The sequence below is a fragment of the Lineus longissimus genome, chromosome 10 (assembly GCF_910592395.1).
Source record: "Lineus longissimus chromosome 10, tnLinLong1.2, whole genome shotgun sequence".
Lineage (NCBI taxonomy): Eukaryota > Metazoa > Nemertea > Pilidiophora > Heteronemertea > Lineidae > Lineus > Lineus longissimus.
In genome coordinates, this window is record NC_088317.1 from 17092754 (window position 1) to 17113367 (window position 20614).

The window sequence follows — 20614 nt, forward strand, 5'->3', positions numbered from 1 at the left end:
TCGTGCAGAGCGGCCGTTTGCAAAACAAAACCACGTGACTCAATTAAATCAACCATATCGGGACCGACAAAATCTCTTTTCAGCAACGGAAGCCGCGGTGTGTGATATTGTCGTACAATCGCTTTTGAAAGCGCATGTCCCGATTGGGTCACTTCATTCTGTTGTCGCATTCAGCGCGCCTGTTGGACGTCTTTTCAATAGCGACACATTTTTGTTTGCGAATTCGTCTCGGCTTGTAGCCGGTTGTGACTGTGGATAAGGTCTCTGGGATTATTATTGTGGTCAGGAATTTAAGGATCTGGGAGGATGTACGCAGAAAAGTAAGTCATTTTATCATATTCAGCATATTTTATACGTTCGTCACGTAAGTACAGTTACTTGGCGGAGACTATCCTATAGAGTTGTCCCCGCCCAGAAAATGACTCGAATCTGCGCTGTTGTGTATCTAGATTATCCCCAAAGCCTGCGTATTTTTGCTCAAACTGAAGTGACTGTTGAAGCGAATTTATTTGCCTCACCCTTAGACGAGAGGCAGAAACCCCGGATGCTCTGACCATAAACGTGCTATTCTTTGAGCTTCTAACTTTCTTTTACTATATCAAGCTTCTGCTGGAAAAGTTTTATGTAAGCGTTTGAACATCTAGAATTCTGTGGCACTCGGAGTCCACTGCACCAACCGGTCCGCTGATGCCAACTCACAGTACTCTCTTGACAATTAGATCTCCAGTGTCCATTAAAGTTAGGGAGTACCGTATTCGTAGAAGTTAGGTATTTGACACGATTTTGTACCCAGACATTCACCAATACTCCCGGACATTCACGAATGTTGTTCCCATCTTTAAAATGCACCGTCCTATCAACTGATAAAATAGTCTTCCCTTTAGTTTTTCTGTTTCGTCTGATTAAACTACCGAGGCAGCCCATTCGTCATCCTATAGATACTTCGGGGTGAGGCGAGGATGGAATTTACTGTCCAGTGGGTGTAAGACACTGCACACACATGTCACATCCGCAACAGCACATAGGCTATACCTCTAGAGATAGCTGGGTAGAAGGAACAGTATGTTTTAGAGACACCTTTGCCCCCAATTATTGCCAAAAAAAACACCGACCAATGATGTCGTCAGTGGAGTATTCCCTGGACCGATGCTGCAAGGACTGTCTTTCTATATGGATACATCTTGTCACTAACTGACGACGGAGCGCAATTCAGTTTAAACCAGGACCAATTACTGGCGTACATAACATGTGTATTATGACATCAGTGGTTTCATCATTGAGAAAGTGCTAACCGCCCTGGTCGACCCCTTAGTATACAAAAACTCTGCCCCCGTAACCACCTGGACTTCACTTCACCATCAATGACGTCCTCACGCACTCTACAATATGAGGTCAATACAAACGCTGGCCTCTTGATGTACGAGTAACACCCGCCGTTTTAGAAATTGCGGAAAATATCCACTCAAGCCCTGTTGAGAATTCTATGAACAACGACAAGGTATATAATTTCCATTGCTGGGAAAATTCTTGCTGATTCACCATCTGCGAATGGCCGATGTACCGCTAAGCCAATGCATTCTCGCGAGGACGGTTGTGACCTCGCCGCGAATATGAGTTCGAGGACGCGGCTGAAGCGGCTGCCGTCTGAAGGTCTTTGACGGCTCTTCATATTCACGCGAACTAGTGATGAATTTAAAGCCAGTATTGGGGTAGACCAGGGCCCCAGGGGTATGAATAAAAGACCAAACAGGGGAATATGTCCCCATGAGGACATCGATGTGACCTCTTCGTTCCAGGCCGCGGCTGAAGTTTCGCCGACGGCTTCCTGCAGGTTTTGTTGTCTCTCTATTCGTACGAAATCTATGGTGAAATGAGAGAGCATGCCAGTCTATAGTCCGGACGTAGTGGACCGGCCTTGTCATGTCACCCATGAAGGAAAGTCGAGCAGGATGCCGAAATGGACGGTATAGGAGTCTATGCCAGTCCATGTAAGGCTGGACCGAGGCATCAATATTCGTTCCGGGTTTGTTGTCTTCTGATGTCGTGTTATGTGTAGCTTGCGTGTTGTTTCATCTGTGCCTCCAAGAAGTAAAGTCTGCTAAGAGGATGTTCTCGGAATGATAGTCTTCTCGCCTAGTTCAGGGATTTGTGAGAGGGACCCGAACGGTGGAGGTGTACACTTTCAGAGAAACGCCCACTTACGGCACAGCCACGACAGGAGGAAAGCGTCGGCGCGCGAGAGTTCGAACAAAGAGTCTAAGAGTCTGACAAAGTTGAGGATAATGGCAGCGATATGTAGATCAGATTTCGATAAAATTTTAATATTGCCTTATTCTACACTTTTAATCAAAAGAGCCTCAAAGTTCTTTGAACTATTTTGTCTGATTTAGCAACACAGAAGCTACCTGCGATTCATCATTATGACTCTTAATGTAATTCATCATAATTCTTAACTCCCCCCATTCTTGTCACAAAATAACCTTCAAACAGTTATCAAAACGATGACACATATGCGACGGAGTTTTCAACATTTAGAAAAATATATATAGTTTCAATAATAAATAGCATATTCACTCCGTTCTCCCGAGTGTGAATGCATTTCCAATGCTATTTTCTTCGCAGACTGCCGAATAATTATTCTTTATAATAAGAACGATTTTCTGCACAATGCAATTTTGTGACGGGAGGACTGACCTCATTGGGACACGAATTCGTAGCGATATTCGCGGGGCTTTGCCTGGGCAGCTATATGTACTAAAGCAGTTGCCCAGACTGAGAGAAGAAAATAGCAATTATATGTGGTAGATTGTGACTTATTACTCCTGAATTAGGCGCAATTCAGAGAAGTCTTCGCATACGTGCTTCCTGGCCTAATCTCATAGCTGTCGCAAAAATAACGTTACAACCTTGGTCCTCAAGTCACAACCATGGTCCTCAAGACGTGCCGGATTGCGCCAATATTCCGGTCTCCAAGCTGCGTTGATTCAGAAATGGTGACTGCGATCATGTTGTTTTTAAAGGGGTACGCCGTTCGTAATTACTGGTGATCGAGCAAAATAGAAATGCATTCATACACAATGCCATAGTGCAGTTATCATGCCTACGGATCTGCTAAAAGTTGGTATATATAGTATTCGTATATTTGTCTACTCAACGACATTGCCGAAATTTGTTTATCGTATTTACGGAATTGGACTTTTTCAAAGTTAACTACAAATTTTAAAATTTTTAAAGAACGGCGTAGACCTTTAAGCGGCACTTGCATGTATGTATATACCTTTTCAAACACAACTTAGACAATCCCGAAAAACATTATTACACATCTAAATTAACATTGCACTTTGCAACACATTTCTTCCTCTCGGAGGTCTAATAAAACATAGCGACAGTTTATATCACTTATTTCAACACTCAATCAGGCCAGAAGCTATCAAGCTTTTGGAAGAATAATCCATTACAACCATTTACAATGAACTCCTCTGACTTTCAATCACCGGGCACCATTATATTGCATTATTGGCCCATCATGCTCATTGTCTAAAGCATTGTGAAATCAGCTTTCAATTAGTTGATATTGTGACTGAGATGAATTATTGACGAAACAATTTGCGGAACTCTCGTGTGAATTGCGGGAACCAATTGCAAGAGAGACGTTTAGAAAACATACGTTTTTACGGAACGTGTACGTGAACTGGTACCTGTACGTGTAAACGTGTTTGGGTGGAAACACGCGTACTTAACATACGTTTTATCGTTATAAGGGACACCATGTGAGGGGTAGCGTAACATCGTAGACACATACCTAGATACGATACCTGTGTAAAGCTCGTGAACCTCGGCACTACGCTATACGGCTTCGTCCTTTGATTGAAACATGCTGATCCACGAACTTGCCAAGACGGTCCTGGCTGCATGCCGTCATAATACGCTAAACACGCTTATTGTACTTGTTCTTCGAGCTAACGAAGGGGACGAAGGAAGGGAAGAAGAAAAAGAACAAACACGAAAACGCAACTAGCAGTCACAACAAGCAGTGATTCCTTAGACCGTCTCCAGCTTGGCCCTTTAGCACTTGCATGTTTGTGTAACTATTTTTGGATGATATTCTAAACCTAATAAATCGGCTGTCGAACCCGTTTTACTCTGTTTGATAAAATGTATTCATACAATGACAGTCATGACGTCTGATATAGAGGCCATGTGATGCATTCGACCATTCACTGTTTGGCGCTTTACGTGAAACTAGGACATATGTGAGAAAGACTTGTGTAACTGAACTAAAAAGAAGATATGTATGTTCGTTTGCTTTCATTGTCATCTCAACGATTAAATATACACACCAGTATTAGACTCTTTTTTCAACTTGTTGTTGACAAAGTCTACAGTACATCCAAGTCCATCGCATTACTAGTATGATGTACACTCCAGTACACGTGACGTGAATGTACTATTATTGCAATACGCGGTTCTGCTCTAGTTTTGAAGGAATACACTGGTTTAATGTGGGGACAAACCTAACCGAACCAACACGAATGATCTGCGTAGAATTTGACCGTTTTTACTGTGAGTGGAAACGATTCTCTGCGGCAAATCGCTATCGTTACACCCATGAAACTGAACAACACATCTTGACCCTCAATGTATTGACATTTCTTAGCTTCCAGACAACATGCGCTTGGGCGAGGGCAACGGAGGCAATACCGCTGGAATTTCAGTATTGTAACAACACTGAACTTCTTATATGAGCACCCCAAAGTGGCCAGTTTATTCACGTTGTTCATACAATTTCAGACTTGAAAATAAGCACTAAATATTTAATTGACCTGGGTTGAGTTATAATCAATCCACATCACGCGGTTTGCACCTGTTTTTTCTCATAGTATACTACACGTGAGTGGATTGTTCTGGACCATGGAATGCAAGGGCCTACTGCGTCAACCGATATCACGACCACACTTATGCAAGATCTTGGAGACATTGTCACCAATGAGTTGCACATGAAAACCATGTTACAACAAAATTACAATCCACATAACTGGTGGACTGTGACCATGGTTCGGTGGCTGATAACGAAAATTACCAAACGGGAAAAAGCGTTGAAATCGACGAAGAAAATGCATGCATCTTCAAATGTTGCATTTTTTCAAAACGTTCCCCTCATCCCTTCCCCACCGAAATCCTGGCTGCGCTTATGTATGACAGTGATAGCCTATCACACTTCAAGTATGACTACCATTTCCGTGTTGTCAACATTTGGAAATGGGAGGAATACACCTATACTTCTTCATGAAGCACTCCTAAACCATTAGGGAAGTTTGCAACCAAAACCTAGAAGGAAATGACGTAGGATTTAAAGACAACATTGTTGACAATTCGAACAGTGCTACCTGATAGTGCGATATTATCTTTTGCCTGTGGTCATTTGCCAAGACGATTTTGGAAACATTCCCCGAAACATTCCTTCATTCATAATTCCAATATGCGTTGACGGCGTATTGAATCTCAGAATAGTTTGAGTGTGAAAAGATGTTATTTTGCCGTGTTCGTGATATTTGGGTCACCGATTCAATATTGGACAAATTTGGGCGACTGGAATCTGGGCGGGAGCAGTGTTTATCATTCTCCCTCGTCCATGTCATCGGATACAATGACAAATCTGAACTTCCTTTGAATTGACTGTTGCTGTTATGAAATAGAACTGGTGATTCTTCCTTTGTTGTTTCGTGGTATAAAGGACACGTCCCTGAATTCTAAAGCAAAATTTAGGATTTATGCCAAAATGCACTAGGTCTCCTTAATGTCGTGTCATTGTGAATCATGTTAGCTTTTATAAAAAGTCGGTCATAAATTAAAGTTGCCTTCTTCGTAACTGCAAGTGTGCAACTGTTGCATGGGTAGACTAACATCACTCTATTCTGACCAAAATGGTGACCATGGTTTGGTCACTTCTATCAGGTTAATGTCTTAACCAACACGGCTCTCAGAAGTTTACATTACGTTTACATTACGTATTTTGCCACTTATACATGCTTCCCGAAATTGGTGGATTGCATTGGAACTAACTTGTTCCCCCTTGTCCGTCATTAAAGGCATTCAAGTGTGTTGGTCAACCATGACTATCTCCTTTGTCCCTCCACCATAAGACCTAGTTTTCCCTTATGACATCATTATTTCGGACACTCAGCGCCCCATTTCTGGAAAGGTGTATATTACCTCGTAGTTAAGAGTTCATAGACCGCTACACAGCCTATTGTCTTTAAACAAAGCCCGATCGCACGAAGGCCTCGATTCCCATGGTTCCACCGTCTTATCAAGGAGTTATCAGGGCAAACCTTGTGATACAGACCCCAAGAAACTGCTTTCATGGAGGTCGATAGGCCTTAACTAGCGTGGCAAATAAACGTCATGGAATGCATGAACATGTACATGTAGTATGATGCACTGCGATGTTCATGCACTGTTCCGTATTCTCGTTTCAAGGAAGTAATGGAAGTTATGTTCTGAAAGCTAAAATATTCAAATTACTGGTCATTCGTGTCAGTAGGAACTAAAACGCTGACCCAGGTCTATTAGCTCGTTGTTATTTCGGTTGATATATAGCCGCTGCAATTGCTGATAAAGTAAATTGACCGCGTATTTAGTTATATGAATCTAAGGCCAAAAACTGCAACCATCAGTCGGCGCTGAGGTTGATACCTGAGGTCGAACACTACTGAGGTCAGTGGCACATTGATGACGAACATGACATTATTGACCAATTTTATTCCTTTGCAAGAAAACGTAGCTACATTTGTCGACAATTGACTAAGCATCTACCAATTCTAACTCCTTTACACATATTTACCGTTTCGTTGTTTGACCAACTGACCCAGGTCGACGAGTTCCCTCAATCAGGTCACCAGAAAGCCTTTTGCTCTTATAACTCTGTGCTCGCTTGGCCTGGTTCAAAGTTTCAGCAGTGTGACGTCAGTTAATCGAATTAATGATATCATTCATACTGTCAGACTTTCAATAAAAGAAATACTCGGATACTATTGAAATAGGGGTAGACATCTAGTTCGTCTACCTCAGCGGGGTCACGGAATATCAAAAGAAGACCACAGTTGAATATTCCATAATGGAAAAGCCTGGTCACTTGAATTGACCAAGAATGCTTCTTTGTGCAAATCAACTGAAGCATTGAAAGTTGGATAAGACATTTTATTCAAAAGTGGCCAACTGACCCTGGGTCATCGAATTGAAACCATTGCAGGTGAATTGTTGGGCACTGTAGATACGTATTTCAATGATATTCGACGTCATTCATGGCTTTTCCTTTTGACAGAAATGTTGATGACGACATGGCCTTTCTTCATGCTTGGAATGTTGATGACGAAACTGTGTAGGGCATCTGGGGTGACTGATGTGAGAAAAGTATAAATCTCTTGCATCAAATGTTCATGATATCATTCTCTGGTGAGAAACAGACCTAGTAGTCTTGTTTAAGCAATCCCTCTTTCACGGATCTAACGACACTTTGCGGATTAATTCATTACTTGCAATGGTTGCCAATTCTCCAACTGGTTCTTGGTTAGTATATAGCAATTCAATTCTTCTTCTTTGCCGATGTAACATTTTTGGTTGTTCCTCATATTGCAGTGTTTGCGTACAATAGACAGTTAAAGATGGCGTGCTTGGGTATCACATGATTTTTTCGCAGTGTCAATAATTTGCTTTCGTTTCTTTGTTTTCCAGTGGGACGGACATCGCGGATGAAATTCGGTTTCTAAAGTTCTGCTCGGTAAGTAAATCAACTATTTCAATAAACTAACTTAAAAATTGTTTGAGAGTCTAGTCAATTTGAAGAGTCATACCTCATCACCTTATGTTATCGCTCTTTTCTTCTTCCTCTTTGACTTATAAGAGTCTACCAGTTATACATACTGTACATGTACATGGTTATATCCTTCTTTACGTTCGACTGGTCAAACCTTAAACCTTCGGTCCTCAAGAACGTGGCAGTGTGACACAAATCTGCCTCTGTTCCCCATAGCTTCTCTTGGAGAGGTGTGGACGACGGCCAGGCCTCCCTTCGGTTGGTAATCAGTGGCCATTCTTCCAGGATGTGTTCTGGCGTCTCTTCAGAGAAACCACATTCAAATATGGAAGATTGACTCAGGCGACCATTGCCATGTATATCAATTCGCAGTTTTCTTTGCTATCGATAAAAATAGTCATTGCTATTTAGAACTCTCTACTTCAACCATATACCAACATCAAACACTTCTGGTTGTACGAATTTATTTATTTTTCTACGTATAAGTGTCGGCCATTCATGCAAGAATGGTCTTCTACAGGCCAGATACCGAGAACAAAGAATCACAAGAGAAGTTCTTCAGACCCCCAAAGCATCATCTCACATCTGAAGTATCATATCGAAGTGCAATAGGCCTACCCCGATTTCATTCCTCGAAAATCAAGTTGTTAAAAAAAACCAAATGGCGTAGGAATGTTCCGCTGGTGTGTTGTCTTCTTCTTACTCTTCAAAGCGAAGTTTTTGAATTACACTCGGCGTAATGGTGATTGCAGTGTCTATTATGGCATACTACGTGTCGAAGAGTTTGATAGTCTACTGAGTGCCAAATTCAATTTTCAAGTTAAATCGACGAGGAGGGGGTTTAATTTGCCATTATTTCGCCTTACAGCAATCAGGAATATTCGTTACTAAAGATTTTACACTTGTACATTGTATAAACGTCCCAAAGCCTCTGCATGAACTGTTTGGGGGTCGCCCGCGTGTGGCAACCCATGATTGAACGAAGTAGGGGCGTGTCTACAACTACTTAATGGTACTAGCAATTCTCCACCGCAATTTGCCTTGCTTTGAAGAAACTAACTACGATGTAAGATTGGCCCATAACTCATTCATAATCAATACATTAATTTTTCTGGAAGTTTTACTCGGGTGTAATGTCGAAATTAGTGGGTTGTAGATTAGTACACTGATCACTACTGAATGGGTTTGTGTCGGCCGCTATTTGTTTTTCGTATTTTCCATCTCCTCGTCCCACTGCCGACCAAGGCTCTCCGATATACCCTGTCGATGACCGGTGCAACGGTCTCACGAAACAGGGCTAGGCCAATACGGCGACATTCTCAAGAAGTAGAAAACGACTGGGAACACATGCAAATTACAAAAATCGCTGAGAAAATTGAGATAGTATAATCAAATACATGTAGATCAATTCTCTAAATGCATTTATACCTCTGTATTAAATTCCAATTATTAGGTCTGAAGGATTTCATCTTGGCTTTGGTGGACATACGTGTGCACGAACGAAGTACAGATTTGTGTGTAAGATGTACATGGGAGTTTCGTCAACTAACTTGACACGATCTATTCACTCCTGAAGGCTTTCTGATGCTCTGATTCACACGCTTATTCACACGTTTTGTGATATTTATTTTCAATAAATAAAATTAACTATATCGTCAACATACACACTTTGTTGACTGATTCATAAAATTTAACTGTACAGACATGAACGCAGCCCGCCCTTGTGGTAGTATGACGGAGTATATACTCTCTTTTCTTCAGAATGTAGGCGGACGATCGCATTGAAAAGACCCCACGTGGACATTCTTTATGTAATTCCTGTCCGCCTACATCCTCGAAAAACCAGAGTCAGCCTCGCACACGGTCGTTAGTGCCGAGTGTTCGCCTGAAGTTCAGGATGGTCCGCCTACTGAGCATGCCCAAAGTGGAGCGTTTTATAGTACGGGGTTCAAAACAATAATAACCGTTGCGATGCTGATGACGCAGCAAAATGAAGCCCAAGTGGGGTTGCATATTTGTAAAGTGTCAGATTCATCTACCCACTTTCAAGTTCTCTCTCAAGCGTCTTTAATTTATAGTTTAATAGTACATTTACAACAACTGTAAATGAGATGGTCTATTGTTGAATCAGGTGTTGCGAGACCTTTACATTATTTACGCTGTACATCGCATAGTACATGTTTACGTTTTATTCATTGAATCTAAACTGGAGGTGAATGACCCTCTTTCTGGAAATATTTCTTCCTCTTCAGAGTTTTAATAACGCCTGAAGTATTCTAGTTCTCATTAATATTCATGTACAATTTTCCTACAATTGAGGCAAAAATTAATGCATGGTATCATATTTTACAGTGGAATTCAGAAAGGTTTGAGCAAAGTGAGTTGTTGCCAATTACTGCGACTACCTCCTCGAAACTCCCGTACGGACTATTTATGCCACGGAAAAAGATAGCTGTGCCGACACGATTGGCGGTATCTCGCTTGATCTCATCGATTGTCAAGCGACTTTAAACCAATTGACAGAGTAAATTTGGTAGTTCATCGATGAAATCAACAAGGACACGCGCTAATGTGCGCTTTTTTGTGCAGACCTATTTTGCAAAGACGCAGCTAAATCCAGCTACGGTAGATATGACTTGGACACGAGTGGCGCTACAGAAAGTAGCGGCGATATCCAGAAGTAGCGACAACTCGTAAAACAAGAATCCTTGCCTAAATTGTTAACAACATCCATCATCTACAGAATGTTGTACATATGTCAACGCACAAAACATAAATGGCCTTTGCCATCAAAATGGAAAATTACTCCGTGTCAGTTATCTTTTGACTGTTAATTGGGATGGCGACATGGAGAGACCTTTACAAATAACCACCCCCACAACTCGACAGGACTATAATATATCATATGATGCCCTCTCTAACATAAACAAACACAAAGCCAATGGCATCGAGCAGGACCGAAATTGCTCTGAAATAAAAGACTGACGGTGCTGTGGCCTGATTAGACCTCAGGTTTAAAATACTATCAATTTTGTGGTAATTGCAGTAATTGGAGTAGTTTAGATAATACCATGAGGTCAACGGCTCTGTCACCTTTACACTGTGAAGCTTTTACTGACGAAATATATAATTATGATTTTGCAGAAAAAAAGGTCATTATGTGCATGGTAAAGAAATCTATTAGTCAAAGTGACATGTACTTATAAACCCGAGGTTTCCTTGTTTCCGTGCACAAACACAGTAACATGTCAATTTCTCGTAGGTTTATATAAATATATATAGATGCTCACGGTAAAGCCTTGACTGATTCGAACTCGGAGAATCCTTTATTCCAGCCAGTCTTTCAGCGTTCCCTATTGCCTGACTCATTATTGAATGACTCTCTTCAAAACTATAGGTTGAGGAATACATGTCAGTCTTGTCACCAAGCTTAAAAGTTTTCTGTTGGAAACGGAGTGATTTTAACATCTACGAAAAGGCAATGTCGTAGCTGAGCTTAAACACCATATCATGATAAATAAATCCAAGCCTGTTTTTTTATTGCAGGAGGTTTCCACATCCGCTTACGAGGGGACGTTACGACCCGGGAATGCGATCGAGAAGCTTGGGATGGAGGGGAAGAAAGGACAGGTGGGTTAACATGTCAAGAGCATCTATCAGCATCAGCAGTAAGGAAAGTGTATCATGGGAAGGGGTCTTTCGAAGCGCCTGTACTGATCTTACACTTCCCCACGCTGGTGATTTTGACCGTGCTGGTTCTTTCAGCTATCATGGCCGGGCTAACTCTTGCTTTTAATCGGAACCCAATACACAATAAAGGCTCTCCAACTACATGTTCTTTTATTGCTCTCGCACTGAACAAGACTGACAAAAATCGTATCGAATGTCAAATCTATCAGAGACCTAAATAAACCTTGTACAATTAAGTACTTACAAGGGTAATTACGTTAATCAAATATCACAAGAACTCTGTAAATATTTAAGAAAATGTCGTTGTCCCTGCAGACACAGTTTGATACACACTGGCATAAAATTTCATGTCTTCTGTCAAAAATTGTCCTCATTCGAGGAATGGTGTTCATCTGTTTTTGTGGTTTTGCACCTGTAACAAGGGTATAGTCTTGGTGAACTTGCATGCAAGCGAGTACTTATGGACACCTGATGTCTTTAGAAAGTTTGATTTAACTTTCAATGATCTTCAAGAGGCCGACTGAGTGAGATTTACAAATACAAGTATTGTCAGGACGTTTTTACACTTACGTGTCAAGTATCATTGAAAAATGGTTTAAGTATCCTTGAGACGTCTTCAATGCTGTAACATTACGTATACAGTGAGAACTTTTGCCGTAACCACATTAGCCGGTCGGACACCTTGAAATTATCGACTTGATAAAAATTGAAACGAAAAATGATTGAAAAAGACCGGCCGAAAACGACACAGAAGAGAAATCTCACGATACATGTCGGTGAAATGGTAGCAGAGCGTAGTTTATTGTTGTGTGACTTTAAAGAAGGAAACATGATATGGTAGCAGAGCGTAGTTTATTGTTGTGTGACTTTAAAGAAGGTAACATGATATGGTAGCAGAGCGTAGTTTATTGTTGTGTGACTTTAAAGAAGGAACATGATATGGTAGCAGAGCGTAGTTTATTGTTGTGTGACTTTGAAGAAGGAAACATGATATGGTAGCAGAGCGTAGTTTATTGTTGTGTGACTTTAAAGAAGGAACATGATATGGTAGCAGAGCGTAGTTTATTGTTGTGTGACTTTGAAGAATGAAACATGATATGGTAGCAGAGCGTAGTTTATTGTTGTGTGACTTTGAAGAAGGAACATGATATGGTAGCAGAGCGTAGTTTATTGTTGTGTGACTTTAAAGAAGGAAGCATGATATGGTAGCAGAGCGTAGTTTATTGTTGTGTGACTTTAAAGAAGGAAACATGATATGGTAGCAGAGCGTAGTTTATTGTTGTGTGACTTTAAAGAAGGAAACATGATATGGTAGCAGAGCGTAGTTAATTGTTGTGTGACTTTAAAGAAGGAAACATGATATGGTAGCAGAGCGTAATTTATTGTTGTGTGACTTTAAAGAAGGAAACATGATATGGTAGCAGAGCGTAGTTTATTGTTGTGTGACTTTAAAGGAGGAACATGATATGGTAGCAGAGCGTAGTTTATTGTTGTGTGACTTTGAAGAAGGAAACATGATATGGTAGCAGAGCGTAGTTTATTGTTGTGTGACTTTAAAGAATGAAACATGATATGGTAGCAGAGCGTAGTTTATTGTTGTGTGACTTCAAAAAAGCAAGTTACAAAAGAAAGAAAAAGATGATTAGGCCCTTCTTGTCTAGATCTAAAACGAGTCTACTGGTTCTACATAGAACTTTCAAGCAAAGCAGAATTATAAATCAGACATAATTTGTGCAGTAAAGACCAGAAAGATAACAAACATTTCCCTGCAGGATAATGTCACACTGAATAATTCACTCATAAAGAGGATCTCGGGAAAGTTGCCTCGATGTCTCCCAGCGGATCCCGAGTATTTGCAGGAAGCACTCCAGAATAACACAAAATAACAAACTGTCTAATATGTATATTTTAGTTTATTTTCATTTCATTATGAGGTCGTGCTAACTTTGACTGCTTCCGTTTTACAGACAATTCACCATGACTACGACATCCCCGGATGTGGAGGCTACAAGATGCTCAGATGTATGCATGCCCACCACGACTGTGTCAAACAGTACAGAAAGGTATGGATACGTGTATAAGCACACTGCGACCTTTATCTTCAATATATTCCGTCTACGCTGGCCGCTGCACGAGATTTAAACATAATCTGTTTCCTAAATTTGGAGCGAGCAACCTCTGTCCCTGCAACACCAAGCCAATGTCTGTCGACCACATATCCTGATAAGGTGACCTTGAAACCGATTTCACCATCATCAGTCTTTGGGCTGGCCAGTATGAAATTATCTTGTTTCCCCTGACGATTTGCTGCTCCCATGTTACAAACCTCTGTTCCATTTCAGTTTTACGCTGACTTTCTTAAATGTGATACCATGGCCGACGAGGCGAAGCAGTTCGTGGCGGACACTCTGAAGAAGCATGAGAAACAAGTAGTGCAGGCTCTCTTGAAGAAACATGCTAAGGTAAGATCAGAATCCAGTGAGACCTTTGTCGGTGCCTCGATGGAACCAAATACCCATGTCTAGGGTTACTTGAAAGCGCGTCACTAGTATTTGGCGATGCCTCGGAGACCTCCGAGATCGTTAACGATGTACCGTGTTTAAATAAAGTAGGGAAACAAGCAGAAACCAGCAAAAAATATGGGTTTATTACCCAGAGTGTTCTTGCTCTTGTGTAGTAGTACGCCGTATTTTTTATATTATCCATTGATTTCAGGAGTTGATGGACCGTCACAGATTATGGAAGAATGCCCTAGATGATCTCAACCAACAGGCCAGCAAGGTTGCACCAATTAAGAAGCGGTTAGTTAGCATCATCCAACCCTTGCCGGTGGAGGCGTTGTGTGACTTTGAGGAAGATGAGGTACGGATATTCGGATTTCTGAATACTGTAAACACTTCTGTGAGGTGTCCATGCCACGGTTAACGGAAGAGAATGTTGACATTACATCCGTCTTGGTGAATGAAGTTGAAAGCAAGGAGAGGGAACTTGTATGGAAAAGGAGAATGTTTTGTCAATATCATACAAACCTTCCGATTATTGCTCTGTAGCTTTTGTATCTAAAATTTGTTTCGTTTCTTTGTTCGTTTTAGATCTACGGTTTTGTTAAAGCACTGAAAGCCGAAGACGAAAAGTCTAGTTATGTAAGTATAAAAATGAACATTGCATAACTAATGGATGGAACGGAATATTTTATCGGTAGGCCACAGCCCGAGAATTTCATAAGTTATCGCCAAGAATCCGATTTCCGAACTCGTACACAAGAACGATTCATTAAATTACAGTTTAACTCTTCTGGGGTTCTTTGCGAATTCACGGATAGAACCAAAGAGCATATTATTGACGAAAACTCATACTTTTGATAATAAGTGCGTATAGAAACTTCAGACACAATATTTCCCTGGTAGTGAATCAAACTGCTAATTTCAGATGGTTAGTGGAAGTACGCCAAAGGTATGTCCGCTTTGTAGCGGTTTTCAAGCAGCATTTTCATTTGCATGTTGTTCCCATCGCAGACTGAGCGATCAATTGCAACTACTAGTTGCAATGGATCGCTCAGTTTGTTGCGGGGACAAGGGTTGTCTCTCTGGCCTCTTTCCCTGGTCTCTCTTTCCTCTGTCTATGATACCACAATCTCTCAATGAATCTACAATTCATCGTCTTTTGGTACTAATAATAGTTCTGCAAACCGCCACATAAAGAATCGAGAAAAAGGTTTTTTGTTGGAAACAACAACCTCATTTTATACAACGAAATGTTGTCACAAATCTCAGCTATGGCACGCGCTCTGTTCAGGCCCGACTGTTTCAATGCAGCTATGGATTGTATCTGAACCGCTCTGTCCTTCTTCTGCAAACAGTATGATAATATATCCTCATGGCCATTTCCTGGTCTCTATTTCTACGGACTGGTTTTCCCATCTTTCTATCGCTTGATTAGTTATGGTACCTTTAATCGTGATAATCATCACATATATTGCACAGTCTGCACATCCCTCTGACCCATTTTGCGGCCGAATCTCTTTGCTACGTTGACTGTTCCCGCCGCTTCTCCTACTACCAAGTTTTCTGAAAGCTGTCTGTTATGAAAGTGTCCTCTGGCCACGATTAAGATAAATATATATACGCCATTTGAAAACAAGCCCAAGAAGAAGAACAGAGAAAGAATGTCTCTCGGATGTCCGAAGCACCATTCATTTTGAGTGTTTTTCTACCAGAATGTTCGTTGTCCCAACATGTCTTCACCAGTCTTTCAAATAAATAAATTTGCAGATTTCCATCGATGCCGGCGAGAAGTTCATCGTGCTTGATAACTCAAACAGACTGCTGTGGCGGGTCAGGAAGCGGAATGGCGAAGAGGGAGAGGTCCCCGCGTTATTCCTCGCACTTCCTCCACCAGATGCCACCCTGACAAAGAAAGTGGCCAGGTATGATATAGTTACTTTGACATCTGTAGCAGCATTTGCGTGCAGCTTCATAGCCTTGTGGTTAAAACTGCTGGCTACCACGCAGCAGAACCTGGATTGTATGTCACGATGATTTCAAGAAACGAAAGTTCCTGGCTCCCACAACAAGATTGAGGCTGAATTACTTAAGTCGTCACTGCGGATGATTTCAGTCTGTCTTGGTCACCAAGGCTCGCCACGGGCATTTCCTTTTTAGCATCATTGTATTATAGAATCTGTACGGTATTTTTGGCCTGGATTCCAGTGAAAGGGACCTGTGTGTCTGAACTCTAGTAATTTCATCACTCATTTCACATCATTTTGTAAATTCAGAATGGAGGAGGAATTTGCCAACAGCGTTGTCAAGACTACAAACTTCCTGAAGAAATCTGACAAAAATAACTCGCTTGAGACGATGCAGATACTGCGACTGACGAATAATCAGGTATGTTGAGTAAAAATGGAATGAAATGCCAAACAAGAATTTGTTTATTTAGTTGTTTAACAATATACGTCGTGTACACTGTAAAAGTGGAATGAAATATACTCAAGTAAATACTTTCTTTATGTGAACTCTTTGTTGATAAACACAAGCACGGCGACGATTGTTGTGTCCGATGTTTTGGATCAGTGACATTTCAGTGACAGTGAATGAAAAGTCGCTACTGCCCGTTGACTTTTCAACTGCTTGGCTTAGTACTTATTTCTTGCTAAGGCAACTTGATATAATTACGAATTCAGATTCTAGCTGGGCTTTTATTCCCTGCCTAGTTAGTGTTTTTATGTTATAATATTCTGATCATTTGTATATATCTCCTACAGCTTGACGAACTACAAAACCACAAGGTTGATATCTAGTCTTATTCTGCATGCTCAGTAAACACTTGGTTATGGGACTTAATATTATAGCACTAACTATAACCACGACGCGGTTATTGTAGTTTTTTTACCAACGATAGCTCTGACAATCATATTTTCCTTTGACAATATTGGCATGCATTGGACCTTCGTGAGATCAACCAATCGCTTGCTCTCGCCGATTTAAAGACATAACGCTGTAACATGCGGAAATTACAGGGAAACTATAGGCAGAAGCCGGGTGGATCAGATTAAGTTACACATGTCGCCGAAAGATGTGGCCACTATCCCATGCCCACAGCACATCGAAAGGCCAGACATTGTTGCCCAAATGTGCCTGTAGCCAGGGAGACCACATATTGGACACATAGCTCCTGCCTGAAGTCCACGTCTATAAGCCTTTGCTGCATTCACCTTTTATTTAGAATTGCTTTATTTTAGAATTGACCACACTTCAACAGCTTCAATTGCCACACCAGCAAAAAACCTGTTCGAGTAGCAGTCCTTATGTAGTTGTATTGTAACCTAACGCTTGCATCAAATGGAAAAGGCCAGTACGTCCCCTTTAAAAATGAAAAAGTTTACCAGCTGATTATACACTGTTCTGTACTGGAATTTAAGAGAATTAAATGCACTTGGCACCACAATCGCTAAAATGTCCTGGCAAAAGCTATCAAGGCCATGAATGGATATGTCTTTCCCATTCTCTCAAAAAAGTCTAAAATGGCTTCCAGCTTTTTTCCATTTGGCGCCAAAACAATTTCTAGCAACTAGTATGTTTTTCTGTGATGTCTGACTAAATTTTTTTACCAACAGATAAATGGCACAATGTTTATACACCCTATCAGAGAGATGGAAGAAATGTTATCAGACTTAACAACGGTCTGTAAATGCATCCCTGCTATCATAGGGCTATGACTTGCATATTTGCGACGGGTATAATAGGGGCTTGCACTATGACTGAGGCTGCACACGCGAAGATAGTAACCATGCCCTCGAAATTGCCATGCCTTACAGCCTTTGCTTTGCAGATAAGAAAAAACCCGGCATGAAACTTCGATTTCAATATTTGATAGAAATATCCTTGCCTCTAATGGATATCATGCATGAATTACCATTTCCATCAACATTGCTGGTGACATGCTTAGGTTCATAACTCTGAGCAGTTTTGAGTACCTCAGGCATGCCGGCAGTGGGTCCCGCACTCGACTTTATTTCATGCTTCGAATAGCCTCGCTACTTAGCATTCTTAGAATACATTTACATTGTACCAAGCCATCAACTACAATCACAACTGGTGTCAAACATACCATAGTATTTGTTACATAACCTTTCATTTATACCGCTGGTTTATATGTTCCATTGTCTGCAGATTATTTTTTTTAGTTTAGCCTTATCCTCTGCACTACGTCATCATTTATATGCACTACCATTGTATAGGTCATTGCATTACAGTCAATAGATTGTTGCACTTCCATTGTATAGTTCGTTGCATTACCGTCAATAGATCGTTGCACTACCATTGTATAGTTCATTGCATTACAGTCAATAGATCGTTGCACTACCATTGTATAATTCATTGTATTACAGTCAACATATAGTTTACGTTATACTACCCGTACATGCACATGTACATTTTAACCAATTATATTGCCAACAGTTTACAGTTTTCAAATCTGTTGGCTTTCAGTTGACTTTCAATTTGAGAAGTATATTGGAATTAGTCTTCGACCATCTTTTAGCAATTGAAGGGCTTCGAGCTCGATCACAGGACATAAGTGACAATTTGAAAGGAAAGAACAGACTGTGTTTCCAACTGGGCATTAATAGGACATTGCAAAGGACATTGGTCAACATGGATGGTTCTGATCAAAGATGGAGACACTGCTCTTGTCAACAACAATTCCTTCAAAATTGTACTGAATATGTCCTTTGTGTGTTAAGCCCTACAATTTTATGCTTCCCTTTCCAGATCCCCAAAACCACCAACCACAGCAGTATCAAAAGCATGTACAGTATTAGCACCCTCAGTTTGGCCAGCAGCAGCAGCATGGGAAGGAAGTCGAAAAAGTAAGGTTCGGATGACCATTTACCAATGAAATGATTTCGGCCATTAGGGGTTGACCACAGGCACTACCATTTCGACTAGAACTTGAAATCCTTAAACAATTAAAACTCCTTCAAAACGAAGTGAATACCAGCTACAAGGGTGGGAGTCTGATCTCTGGAAAACAAAGAACAGACTTCCACCCTTGAAATTGACATGGCATGTTTTGAGTTCTAATAGCTTTTGGATGTCAAGTTCTAGCCAAAATGGTGATGCCAATGGTCAACTCTTGATAAAGTCCCTGAACAGTGTCTGACTGCTACTAAAAAGAGAACGTTTTGACTTGACTGTTTCCGATCTAACGTTTTGACATGTGTGTGTGTGTGTGTTCCACTCATTGTCTGGAAACGCTAAAGACAGATTAGTTTCTGAGTTTGGACGCTGCATGTATGTTTGTCGTCATGGCGTCCTTTTTGACGCAAGCCCAAGTAAAAATCAGCGCCGCCTATTGGGATCACGTACCCTATTGAAATTCAGGCTGAATATTAATCTTCCATTGTAGGATATTTGAAATTAAAACAAGATTGGTGGACAATCAAGTGGAGGAACAAATCGAATGTTACGCACCGGAAATATCAGAATACGAAGGTCACGAGGTCAAAATGTTTATCATCTCGGCCGTCACGGACCCGCGAGATTTCAAGGACATTTCGATTGACAAGGCGACCAAGGCTGGCATTGTTGATATGACTGCCGGTACGTATATAAACCCGGACACAAATGACACCATGACGATACAAGAAGCAATGGCGGAGGGTTTGATTAAAGTGGAGAGGTCAGTGACCCGGAAGCAGCAGGAGAAGGAGTATAAAAAGCGGGCCAGGAGTTACGAAACTCTTTTAAATTAGCGCATGTGCGGTAAAAAACTGTTGAGTGCATATTATGACTGACATTTAAAATGATTATTGACGTTTATTTTCATTACTAGAGGTCGATTAAGTTTGGGATATGAATCTCTGAGATATTTGGGAGACCTTACAATATTTTGCACTTGAAAGAGACTTTGTGCAGTTTAAAAAAAACAAAAAAAGGATGACGTACTAAGTTAGTATTTATCGTTTATCGGACCGGAGGAGATATTTTGTGGCAAAAATGCAGAATCCTTTTTTGTATTTCATCTGACTATAGCTTGTTATTGACAATAATTCATGCATATATGTACATAGCTGAATCATCATGATGTAAATGAAGCTATATTTAAATATGTCAATCTTCAAAAACAATACTGTTTTGGTAAAAGAGTACTCTTCGTGCAACGCTATCAATTCTGATTTGGTAACTCAGTTTCTTTTGTCTTCTCTTACTACACGTAACTGCTTATTCCGACTTTGGGATCGGCTGCTTGTTCAATTCCATGACAGTTTGTTACAAATTATGTAATATCTTGTACAATGCTACTATTCGTAATAAGAAATGATCGACAGTCATTGTTTGAAAGTACATGTATAAATACGCGGAATATAGCTTTTAAATTTAGCAGCATTATTTGAAATTACTCGTAAAATTCATTGAAATAAAGATTCAAAAGCCTTTATCATTCTCCGCTTTTTTTTCTTTTCTCGGTGTGTGTCAATGGGCAAACGCCGTGCGTCTTTAACAACTTATGATAACATCAGGAGGCTTGAAGGGCGGGATATGGTATGGACACTTGAACTAAACAACACAGTTCACGGCGGCCATTCAAGGCACATTCTGGATT

The 20614-nt window shown here is 40.7% G+C and overlaps 1 protein-coding gene across 5 annotated transcripts; it reads left to right on the forward strand.

Annotated features, from left to right (window-relative positions):
• Nucleotides 1-95: 95 nt before the first annotated feature.
• On the forward strand, nt 96-20447 carry LOC135494907 (uncharacterized). 5 transcript variants are annotated; one of them, XM_064783227.1, is made up of 15 exons: nt 96-320; nt 604-624; nt 7735-7780; nt 11363-11446; nt 13474-13569; nt 13849-13968; nt 14222-14368; nt 14599-14649; nt 14936-14959; nt 15778-15932; nt 16284-16395; nt 16773-16796; nt 17625-17690; nt 18781-18878; nt 19418-20447. In XM_064783227.1, exons 1-15 carry the CDS (start codon nt 307-309, stop codon nt 19761-19763), a joined length of 1404 nt encoding a protein of 467 aa, XP_064639297.1. In that variant the 5' UTR covers nt 96-306; the 3' UTR covers nt 19764-20447. The 5 variants fall into 5 exon arrangements, with proteins under 5 accessions (XP_064639297.1, XP_064639302.1, XP_064639300.1 ...); XM_064783232.1 differs by lacking the exon at nt 17625-17690; XM_064783230.1 differs by lacking the exon at nt 14936-14959.
• Nucleotides 20448-20614: the final 167 nt, after the last annotated feature.

Excerpts from the sequence above, each read along its gene's own strand:
- LOC135494907 (XM_064783227.1), top strand. Across the intron at positions 625-7,734 it reads TTCTGCTGGAAAAGTTTTAT|TGGGACGGACATCGCGGATG; the intron begins GTAAGCGTTTGA and ends TTTGTTTTCCAG. Across the intron at positions 7,781-11,362 it reads GGTTTCTAAAGTTCTGCTCG|GAGGTTTCCACATCCGCTTA; the intron begins GTAAGTAAATCA and ends TTTTTATTGCAG.